This window comes from Macrobrachium nipponense, chromosome 42 (assembly GCF_015104395.2).
Source record: "Macrobrachium nipponense isolate FS-2020 chromosome 42, ASM1510439v2, whole genome shotgun sequence".
In the NCBI taxonomy this organism is placed as follows: Eukaryota; Metazoa; Arthropoda; class Malacostraca; order Decapoda; family Palaemonidae; genus Macrobrachium; species Macrobrachium nipponense.
This window is the reverse complement of record NC_061103.1, coordinates 6101759-6113411: the sequence shown is the minus strand read 5'-3', so window position 1 is coordinate 6113411 and position 11653 is coordinate 6101759. Positions and strand designations below refer to the sequence as shown.

General features: G+C 36.6%; 1 protein-coding gene and 2 long non-coding RNA genes across 5 annotated transcripts in view; 2 read left to right on the top strand and 1 right to left on the bottom strand.

Moving 5' to 3' along the window:
• LOC135213246 (ficolin-2-like) overlaps positions 1-4119 on the top strand; it is a 7294-nt gene extending 3175 nt beyond the window's left edge. The window contains exons 2-3 of the mRNA XM_064247224.1: positions 2568-2962; positions 3758-4119. Of these exons, the coding sequence (XP_064103294.1) occupies positions 2568-2962; positions 3758-3926 (564 nt within the window). The 3' untranslated portion in view covers positions 3927-4119. The remainder of the gene's footprint in view (positions 1-2567; positions 2963-3757) is intronic.
• A 1219-nt stretch (positions 4120-5338) lies between these two features.
• Positions 5339-7212, bottom strand: LOC135212961 (uncharacterized). Its single transcript, XR_010314040.1, has 2 exons — positions 7126-7212; positions 5339-6565 (listed from the first exon to the last, which is right to left on the bottom strand). It is a non-coding gene; the product is annotated as an uncharacterized LOC135212961 (long non-coding RNA).
• A 686-nt stretch (positions 7213-7898) lies between these two features.
• Positions 7899-10121, top strand: LOC135212960 (uncharacterized). 3 transcript variants are annotated; one of them, XR_010314038.1, is made up of 3 exons: positions 7899-7950; positions 9432-9498; positions 9990-10121. It is a non-coding gene; the product is annotated as an uncharacterized LOC135212960 (long non-coding RNA). The 3 variants fall into 3 exon arrangements; XR_010314037.1 differs by lacking the exon at positions 7899-7950 and adding an exon at positions 8158-8171; XR_010314039.1 differs by lacking the exon at positions 7899-7950 and adding an exon at positions 9145-9197.
• Positions 10122-11653: the final 1532 nt, after the last annotated feature.

Sequence of the window (11653 nt, the reverse complement as noted above, 5' to 3'; positions counted from 1 at the left end):
TTTTCTTGAGTTGGTACCCGGCATTCATCTTCTGTATACCATCTTCTGTAGTACTTTTGTCATGGGAATCATGGCTACTACGAAGAGTAGTGGGGACAGTGAGTCGCCCTGGAAGATCCCTCTCCTGATATTAACCTCTGCTAGTCTTATTCAGAGCTTGTAAGTATGTATTCCAGTTTGCGCAATGTATTTTTGAGGAAGCTGATGGTATTTTCCTCTGCCCATATATTTTCAGGCATTCTATTAGCCATGTGTGTGGTATCATGTCGAAGGCTTTCTTATAGTCTATCCATGCCATGCTTAGGTTGGTTTTCCTTCTCCTACTGTTCTTCATTACCATTTTGTCTATCAGGAGCTGGTCTTTTGTGCCCCTACACTTCCTTCTGCAGCCTTTCTGTTGGTGGGGGATGGTGTTTGTCTCCTCTAGGTAGTTGTATAGCCTTTCACTGATGATACCTGTTAGTAACTTCCACATTATTGGTAGGCAGGTGATAGGCCTGTAGTTACTGGCTATATTTCCCTTACTCTTGTCTTTTTGTACCAAGGATGTTCTTCCTGGTCATCCATTTGGGTGCTTGGTGATTTGAGATACAATGCTGGAGTTGTTCTGCTATTCGTGGGTGTAGGGCCCTTGAAGTTTTTGAGGCCAGTATCCATGGACTTCATCGGACCTGGGGCTTTTCCAGTTTGGCATTTTCTTTAGTTTGGTGTCTGACTGTGTCTGTCGTGATGTCTGTGAATCTTTGTTTTATTCTCCCTGTTTCTTCTTCCTTGACTTCCTGGAGCCATGTTGCATGTTTGTTGTGTGATGATACCGGATTGCTCCATATGTTTTCCCAGAGTCTCTTACTTGGTTCGGCTTCAGGAATTTGTGGGTGGTTGTCTTCCCCTCTTAGTTGGCTGTATAGTCTTTTCTGGTTGGTTCCGAATAGTTTGTTCTGTTGGTATCCCTTATTCCTGTTCATGTACCGTTGGATCTTATGTGCTTTGGCCTCTAGCCTTATGTTTTTACATCTTCTATTGTTGTTTTTAGTCCCTCTCTTGTACTTTGTATTTCTCGTTTGAGTTCCTCCCTTGTTTTTTCTTGCTTCTTAGCCTTTTTCTGCCATCTCTTTCAGTTTACTCAAGTCAGATCTCATCACCATGATTTGCTTTTCCAGGCGCCTTTTCCAAGGAGGTTGGTGTTTTGGTTTCTGTTGGGTTGGTTGTGCTGGTGGTGTTGGTGTTCGAATCCCCATCAGTTCTGCTACTAATCTTGCTCCTGCATATGTCAAGTTATTTGTTTCTGTGATACTGGTGGTGTGTATTATGCCCATTATTTCATTGACCTCACTTGTTTTCCTTCCCTTAATTTCTTGGTGTTGTAGGCTTTCATGGAGGGGATCTTTGTTCTCTCTGTATCTGGCTCCATCCATTGTCTAATCTTTTCTACCCATTCCGTCCTCTCTGTTACTTCGTCGGTGTTTCTTCGTGTGTCGTTGTTTGATACCTCATCCTCCCTGTCGTCTTCTGTGGCATCGTCTCTCAGTTCGTCTTCGTGTAATTCGTTGTCGTGTGACATTTCCCTTTCCAGTTCTTCTCTTTCTGTTGGGGAGAGCCAGTTCTTTTTTCTTTATGTTCCTTACTTGGTCTGCCAGCCTCTGCTCTGTTTGGGGGGTGTTATTCCTCTCATTCCAGATGTTGACCAATCTTCTTCTATATCCTCTCTCCGTCGGGTTGCTTCTGATGTAGCATCTCCATATTTTCCTTATTTTCTTCTCTTGTCCATCTCTTCCTGTTGATTATTGTCGTTGTGGTGATCAGTTGCTGGATGCTACCTCCAGTACCTGACCGTCTTCCCTTCAATTGGGTTGAATACCTGGTTGCCGGACGAAGCTCCTCTGTTGCCAGAGGTTCCATTTACGTCGTTGTCGTTTATTCCTTCATTTATTTCCATCATTGCTGAGTTTTTGCTATTTAACCCATAGCTGGACCCTACCCCATCAGGGATAGGTACTCATTTACAGCTGAGTAGACTGAGGAAATTATGGTAAAGATCCTTCCCAAGGAATGCAACGCCGAGAGGAGAGCGTCACCCATCCAACGACTGACCAGCCCCAATGTTGCTTAACTTGACTTAAGTCTATTGACGACCTAACCCACTCCTCCACGGAGCCACATTATTATTATTATTATTATTATTATTATTATTATTATTATTATTATTATTATTATTATTATTATTATTATTTATTATTATTATTATTATTCGGAAGATGAACCATACTCATTTGGAAAAATCCCATCAAAGGGACCATTAACTTGAAATTCAAGCTTTCATAGAACGTGGCGTTCATTGGGAATAAATAAGAGGATGTAAAGGGAAATGCAGACAGAAGAGATCTCACTCATTTAAAAAAAAAATTGATAAATTAATAAATAGATACGAATGTATTAAAATGCAAAACAGACAAATGAAAACATAAAATCTTCCCAAGGTAAGACCAATTTTTTATTTCTCTTCAACTTTCTCTTCCCAAATCAGCGGAAATATATCTGAAATTCCTTTCTTGTTTTTTTTTAATAAGGTTTACTGTGACATGGAGACGGAAGGGGGCGGCTGGACAGTCATCCAACGAAGGACGGACGAGTCTCCCGAGAGAGAAAACTTCTACCGAACTTGGATGGAGTACGCCCTGGGCTTCGGTGACCTCAAGGGCGAATTCTGGCTCGGTCTCGACGTCATTCACGCTCTTACTGGCCAGTCGCTGAACGCTATCAGATTCGATCTGTCTGATTACGAGGGAAACGCGACGTACGCGAACTATGATTTCTTCTACGTCCACGGCAGGAAGGAGAAGTACATGCTACAGGTCAGAGGTTACGACGGGACTGCCGGAGACAGCTTCAGCGTCCAAAACATGAAGAAGTTTTCTGCTCCGGATTACGACCTTGACACCTGTACATGCAACTGTGCGAAGAAGTGAGTCGAGGTCCCCTTTTGTTTCACTGGAAATAAGAGCCGCATGAGGGAGATTGCCTCCAACAAAGACGAGTCATAAATGCCCTTTTGTTTCACTGCAAACAAGATCACTTGAGGGGGAGTTTTCCTCCAACAAAGATGAGTCACAAATGCCCTTTTGTTTCGCCAGAAATAAGACCACTCGTGAGGGAGATTGTCTCCAACAAAGACGAGTCATAAGCCCTTTTATTCACTGCAAACAAGATCACTTGTGGGGGAGCTTGCCTCCAACAAAAACTATCATTAAATTTCTTGTTGTTTCCCCCTGATGATTAACAGAACTCTTTCTTTAAGGTTAAAATCTGAGTGAATGATAAGAGAAATAGTATCCATGACAAAAGTGTGTCCATTTCAAATAAATCTACATTAGAATATGATCAAATAATGGTTCTATTTTAAAGCAATATTCAGAAATCTGTATGTCCGTCCTCTGAATACTTTATCATTACAAACATACGAGGAGACATGAACTTTGGGGATGTAATTAAAGAAGGAAAACTATGTATATAAAGAACAGAAATGATTACCGAAATCCCACATGGTGTATTACATTTGTTCCTTCTAACCTTCAATGGACCTTCTGATTTGGTGTCAAACCGACGAGACAGATATCCAACATGTTGTCAAAGTGCTGTATAATTTGGTGAATTCGTTAATCAGGCAGTTTTCCCACCATGACAAGAAAACGACTGATTAGCAGATCTGCTGTCGGATGCTGTATATTATGATCTTACGAATTCGTCCTTCCTATTCCAGATTCCAGGGAGCCTGGTGGTACGCCAAATGCCACCAATCCAACCTAAATGGCCTGCCACACCAAGGATTCCACGCGTCCTACGCCGACGGCATTAACTGGGCAACCTTCCGGGGACTTAATTATTCCCTGAAATTTACGGAGATGAAAGTCAGGCCTGTTTATGGTTGAGGATGCTTCAGAAATAATTTCGACACTCGGTAATACGAAAGTATTGAGGGAGGCCAAAGCTTATTCAAGTCCTGCGTTTTATGAGTATTGTTTAAATTTTATCCTAATGGGAGACTTGCACTATTGAGAACACTAGGAATGATGTAATTAACATAAGTTTTTCTTGCATATTTAAGAGAAGAACTAAAATAGCCTTCCGTGTTATGTGTAGAAGATAAAAAAATAAAAGTGTTGAAAATAAACATTTTAAAAAGCCTTTTATTATACTATGTGTAAAGTCTCATGGTAGGAAACATACAAACTTTGGAATCAATAAGGAAGAAAATGTGATTCCATCGACGTTTCATCTTTCGTTCCAGCTTAAAAAAGATGAGAAATATCGAGAATAGAAAAGAGAGCTGGGATAATCTGACTTTCTACTCAATTTGTGCAATGCATTACTACCAGAATACGGTTCTCCTTGCATTTTGATGCATTTTTATCGATTTATTAACTTTATCTATTTTCTATTTGTTACTAAGCAAGATAGCTTCTCCCTGTGTATCCTTCCCTTACCACGCCCTCACCAGCGAAGGATAGAGAGAGAGATGGTGTATGGATAACAGAAAGGGGGTTGGTAATATGAATCCACCAAATAGGTAAACAACATTATAAGAAAAAAAAAGAAGACTACGTTTTGTTAAGTTACCCATAAAACTACAGTTTTCTCTATTTACTCTATAGAAAACTATTTCAGCAGTAACTAAAGAAATTTGAGTGAAAGAACGAACCCTTCGACACCATGATTCTTATTTACGATTAATCATTCTTATTATATAAAAAGGTGAACAGAATAAGACTTGCAAACTTATTTTATAATATAAGTTCAACTGGATGAGTTTTACTCCGTCTGCTGGTTCTCATCTTCAGTTTTTTTTCTTTCTTTTTTTAATTCGAGTGCTTTGAAATTTCTAGTTTCTGATGTCTACCATCTTCGTTTTCACTCGTTCAATGTGTTTGCTGAACAGAATGGCTCATAGTTCTGATCATCCTTTGTTTGCTTTTGCTTCTTTTATTTCTTTTACATAAATCTTTCTTTATTTCTACTTTCTCTAAGCCTAGGTTTTCCGTTCTTCAGAACTGGGGTTATACAGCTTAAAGAGTAAAAGTGATACTCGTAGTATTGTATACTTCAAGTTATTTCCAAGATAAAAGCTTTAATCTTAGCTGACTAACGACCATTTATTGGAGACAGGATACACACACACACACACACACACACACACACTCAAGTCAGTTACAAGGAGCCCTAATAAGAATATATATATATATATATATATATATATATATATATATATATATATATATATATATATATATATATATATATATATATATTCTTATGAAGTTACGAAGGACAGTGAAAATATCAATTCTATTTTATAAAAATATAAGCATTTTTATTGAACTTTTTTTTGTACAGTATTTACAGAGGAAATGATATTTTGACAGAGTGTGTTTATAAGATTTCAGATTTGTTTTTACCATTTTTTTTATCAATTCATAATGTGAATAGCAACCATCTATCCACACAGATGAACTATATTTTTACTTCAGTATCTGTTATAGAATTGTTGATCCATTTTTTCATTACCTTACGTAACTAGAAAAGCTAACCATGTTATACTCGCTGATGTGTTATACACTGTGTTTACAATCTCATGACTAAGATCTTATGCTCTGTCTGTAAAATCTTTGTTGTTTTTTAGCATTAGAATTTTATTTTTGAATAATTATTACCTTGATTGTCATTACCTATGTCCCAATCTCTTTCTCATACTAAAGATGAGATAGATTAGAAACATTTAAATCAATATTTTATTTCTTAGCTTCGTTTATTACCTGGGTACCTTTCACATCAAAATATTGGAATTGTTTTTATTATTATTGAATTTTTTATACAATTACATAATATTATTATTATTATTATTATTATTATTATTATTATTATTATTATTATTATTATTATTATTATTATTATTATTATTATTATTATTATTATTATTTTAGTTACTATAACTGTTGAAGATTTGGAAAAGGTAAGAACTTCAGGTTTTTGGTACAGTGGATTGCTACAAAAAAATAAAAAAATTATGATTCATATCACCTAACATTTATGAATACAGATAATTTCGATTAAAAAATATTTCCAGATTTTGCAATTTGAATTCAGCACAGACCAATTTGGTCAAAACGCAGGATCTACTTCAAAACCTCAAGATAGAGGATTTTGAGACATCTTACATTTGGAATCTTTTAAGAATGTGATATTTTTCGACCATAACTCATTGCTTTGTGTTCATCTATTCAGGGATGATGCAAAAGACTTTGATCAACATTAAAAATAATTTTAAAACTATGAAAAATATGAAAAATATTAAAAATAGTTTAATAAACAAAAAACGAAATCAAGCTACTGGGGCATTAGGCTTTGATCAAATGATATTTCAAAATATATTGAAGGTATGTAACCTGCGCTTTGGAGATTAATCCTTACTTAGAAGCCATTTATTAATGAGTGACATGACATGACCTGCATTTGAGGACTAATCATTACTTAGAAGCCATTTGGTGATGATTGATGAGGCAGGCATGAAATCCTGCATTTGACGACTTTGAACTTAAGCGTTAGAAGCCATTTTGTGATGATTGATGAGGCACAGACATAAAATACCTGGCCTTTCAAGATTGAATCCTTTCCTTTTTAGAAGCCATTTGGTGATGATTGATGAGGCAAGCATAAAATCCTGCATTTGAAGATTGATCCTTTCTTAGAAGCCATTTGGTGATGATTGATGAGGCAGGCATTAAAAATCCCTGCATTTTAAAGATTGATCCTTTCTTAGAAACCATTTGGTGATGATTGATGAGGCAGGGATGAAATCCTGCATTTGAAGATTGATCCTATCTTAGAAGCCATTTGGTGATGATTGATGAGGCAGGCATAAAATCCTGCATTTGAAGATTGATCCTTTCTTAGAAGCCATTTGGTGATGATTGATGAGGCAGGCATAAAATCCTGCATTTGAAGATTGATCCTTTCTTAGAAGCCATTTGGTGATGATTGATGAGGCAGGCATAAAATCCTGCTTTTGAAGATTGATTTTTTCTTTAGAAACCAATTTGGTTGGTGACGAATTGATGAGGCAGGATTGAAAGCCTGCATTTGAAGATTGATCCTTCCTTAGAAGCCATTTGGTGATGATTGATGAGGCAGGCATAAAATCCTGCATTTAAAGATTGATCCTTTATTTTAGAAAAACATTTGGTGATGAATTGATGAGGCAGGGATAAAATCCGCATTTGACATTTGAAGATGGATCCTTTCTTAGAAGACCATTTGGTTGAATGATTGATTGAGGAAGGCAGGCATAAAATCCTGCATTTGAAGCCATGATCTTCCTTAGAAGACCATTTCGGTGATGATTGATGGAGCAAGGCATAAAATCCTGGCATTAAAGATTGATCCTTTCTTTAGAAAGCCATTTTGTTGATGATTGATGATGGCAGCATTAAAAAATCTGCATTTAAAGATTGATCACTTTTAGAAACCATTTGGTGATGAGTGAGTGAAGGACAAGGCATAAAATCCTGCTTTTTGAAGGATGATTCCTTTCTTAGAAGCCATTTGGTGATGATTGATGAGGCAGGATTGAAATTCTGCATTTGAAGATTGATCCTTTCTTAGAAGCCATTTGGTGATGATTGATGAGGCAGGCATAAAATCCTGCATTTGAAGATTGATCCTTTCTTAGAAGCCATTTGGTGATGATTGATGAGGCAGGCATAAAATCCTGCATTTGAAGATTGATCCTTTCTTAGAAGCCATTTGGTGATGATTGATGAGGCAGGCATAAAATCCTGCATTTGAAGATTGATCCTTTCTTAGAAGCCATTTGGTGATGATTGATGAGGCAGGCATAAAATCCTGCCTTTGAAGATTGATCCTTTCTTAGAAGCCATTTGGTGATGATTGATGAGGCAGGCATAAAATCCTGATTTGAAAGATTATCCTTTCTTAGAAGACATTTGGTGATGATTGATGGGCGGCAATTAAAATCCTGCATTTTTGAAGATTGGAATCCTTTCTTAGAAGCCATTTGGTGATTGATTGGGGAAAATTTTGAGGCAAAGGCATAAAATAAACCTGCTTTTTGAAGATTGATCCTTTCTTGGAAGAACCATTTGGTGAGATTGATGAGGCAGGCATAAAATCGCAATTGAAGATTGATCCTAGAAAAGCCATTTGTTGTTGCCTGATTGATGAGGCAGGCAAAATAAAACCATTCCCTTGGCCTGAAGATTGGGTCCTTTCTTGGAATCATTTGGTGATGAAGTGAGGAGGCAAGGGATAAAAATCCCCTGCATTTGAAGATTGATCCTTTCTTAGAAGCCATTTGGTGATGATTGATGAGGCAGGCATAAAATCCTGCCTTTGAAGATTGATCCTTTCTTAGAAGCCATTTGGTGATGATTGATGAGGCAAGCATAAAATCCTGCATTTGAAGATTGATCCTTTCTAGAGCATTTCGGTGTTTGATTGATAGGCAGATTTGAAATTCTGCATTTGAAGATTGATCCTTTCTTAGAAGCCATTTGGTGATGATTGATGAGGCAGACATAAAATCCTGCCTTTGAAGATTGATCCTTTCTTAGAAGCCATTGGTTTGAATGGAATGATGCAGGCAGGCATAAAATCCTGCCTTGAAGATTGATTCCTGTTAGAACATTTGGATGATTGATGATCGGCAGGCTAAAATCCTGGCCTCTTGAAGATTGATCCTTTCTTAGACCCAATTTGGTGATGTTAATGAGGCAGGCACTTAAAAATCCTGCCTCTTGTAGATGATTCCTTTCTTAGAAGCCATTTTGATGAATGATTGATGAGGGCAAGCATAAATCCTGCATTTGAAGATTGATGCCTTTCTTAGAAGCCATGGTTGGTGATTGATGATGAGCAGGCATGAAATCCGTATTTGAAGATTGTCATTCTTAGAAGCCATTTGGTGATGATTGATGAGGCAGGATTGAAATTCTGCTTTTGAAGATTGATCCTTTCTTAGAAAGCCATGGGGGTGATGATGATGAGGCAGGCATGAATTCCTGCATTTTGAAGGTGGTATCCTTGTTTTGAAAGTCAGTTGGTGATAGACTGACGACGGCAGCATAACATCCTGCTTTTTGAAGATTGATCCTTTCTTAGAAGCCATTTGGTGATGATTGATGAGGCAGGCATGAATCCTGCATTTGAAGATTGATCCTTTCTTAGAAGCCATTTGGTGATGATTGATGAGGCAGGCATAAAATCCTGCATTTGAAGATTGATCCTTTCTTAGAAGCCATTTGGTGATGATTGATGGAGGCAGCCATATCCTGCTGAAAGATGTCCTTCCATTTGGTGATGAATGGAAAATTTAGGCACATGTTTGAAGATGATAGAAGGCCATTTGTGATGATTGAGGGCAGGCATAAAATCCTGCATTTGAAGATTGATCCTTTCTTAGAAGCCATTTGGTGATGATTGATGAGGCAGGCTAAAACCTGATTTTGAAGATTGATCCTTTCCTTAGAAGGCCAATTTGGTGATGATTGATGGAAAGGCAAGGATTGAAATTTCCTTGCTTTTGAAGGAAAATTTGAAATTGCCTTTCTTTAGAACCATTTGGTGAATTGATTTATGAGGCAAGGCATAAAATTCCTGCATTTTGAAGGTTTGGGTTCCTTTTTTTGAGTCAAAATTTTGGTTTGAAGACTTGAACCGAGGCATGGCATAAAATCCTGCTTTTGAAGATTGATCCTTTCTTAGAAGCCATTTGGGTGGATTGATGGAGGAAAGGCAATTGAAATTTTTTCCTTAAAACCATTTGAAGATTGGATTCCTTTCTTTAAGAAGCATTTGGTGAGATTGATTGGAAAATCGAGGCAAGGCCATTTAAAAAAATCCCTGCAATTTTGGACAAAACGATTGATCCTTTCTTAAAGCCTTTGCTTATTGAAAGCAATTTTGTGATGATGATGAGGCAGGTGTGTAACCTGAATTTGAAGACTGATCCTGGTGATGAGTGATATGCATTCATGAAATCCTACACTGAGGGCTCTATAAAAAAAAAATGATCCATTCTTAGAAGCCTTTTGATAATGAATGTTTTAGTCATTAAAGCCTATAATAGGAATTGAGCCATACGTAGAAGCCTTATGGTGATGAATGATGTAAAGGCACTGAAACATTTATAAAAAGAATTTATTCTCTTTGAAGCCTTTTGGTGACAAATGATGTTTTAGTCAAAAAGCCTGTAATAGGAATTGATCCATACTTAGAAGCCTTAAGTGATGAATAATGCAGAGGCATTGAAGCCTGTATAAAAAACTGAATATTTCTCTGAAGCCTTTTGGTAATGAATGGTGCATTTATAATGAGGTAAAAGCATTGAAGCCTGTATAAAAGAACTGATTCATTCTTTGAAGCCTTTTTGGTGATAAATGATGTTTTAGGCATAAGAGCCTGTAATGTGAATTGATCCATACTTAGAAGCCTTTTGGTGATGAATGATGTTAAGGCATTGAAGCCTCCATAAAAGAATTGAGTCATTCTTTGAAGCCTTTTGGTGATAAGTAATGTTTTAGGCATAAAAGCCTGTAATGGGAATTGATTCATACCTAGAAGCCTTTTGGTGATGAATAATGCAAAGAAATTGAAGCCTGTATAGAAGAATTGATTCATTCTTTGAAGCCTTTTGGTGATGATGATGTCATAGCCTATAATGAAAATTGATTAATACTCAGATGCCTTTGAGTGATGATTAATGTTTTAGGCACTGAAGCCTGTATAAAAAAAGTTGATCCATTCTTAGAAGCCTTTTGATGATGATAAGTTTTAGGCATAAAAGCCTGTAATGGGAATTAATCAATATACAGTTACTTATGAGTGGTGAGTAATGGTATAGGAATTGCAACCTATATAAAAGAATTGATCCATATTACAAGCATTAAAGAAAGTTTGAATAACTGAAATGAACTTACATGAATTATTGTGATAAATCTTAAGTCTGCATAAAAGCCTTTTAGGGAAAAGACCCACATTTTGATAAACCTTTAAATAGATTGCCTGAAAATGAAGGTATTTTGGCTTGAAAATTCTTTAACCATTTTTAATGAGTTATGATCAAAAAATAAAAAAGAACATAAGTAAATTCTGAATTAATTAAAAATATAGCTACGTTTCTTGACCTTGACCAAATGACCTATCTTTACTCTGCTTTGATTTTAAGCTAACAGTTGCTATAAGAAAGTGCAAACACATCATTGATTGAATTCATTCTCTAATTTAGTCTCTTTATGAAACTGAAAAAGAAACTGTCATGATTAACCATTAAACACAGCCTTTTGACGAAGGTTTTGAGATACGAGAAGAAAGTATGACCTTGATAGTGATGCTAATGTTTCAACCGACCTCACTTTATTGAGCATCACGCAATTATTGCAAGAGGTGTGCTCCCAGACGACTAAAAATTAAACAGAGGCACAAAGGTACCTTCTCAATTTTAAGGTTGACACATTCCAAGTGGACTTGTGTGATTCAGAAGAATGCTGGAAGACGGATCTTGAAGAGGACACGATGATTAGGCTTCCATTGATGTTGGGCTCAAAACCTTCGACTTTTTTTTTTTTTTTTTTTTTTTTGAGAGAAG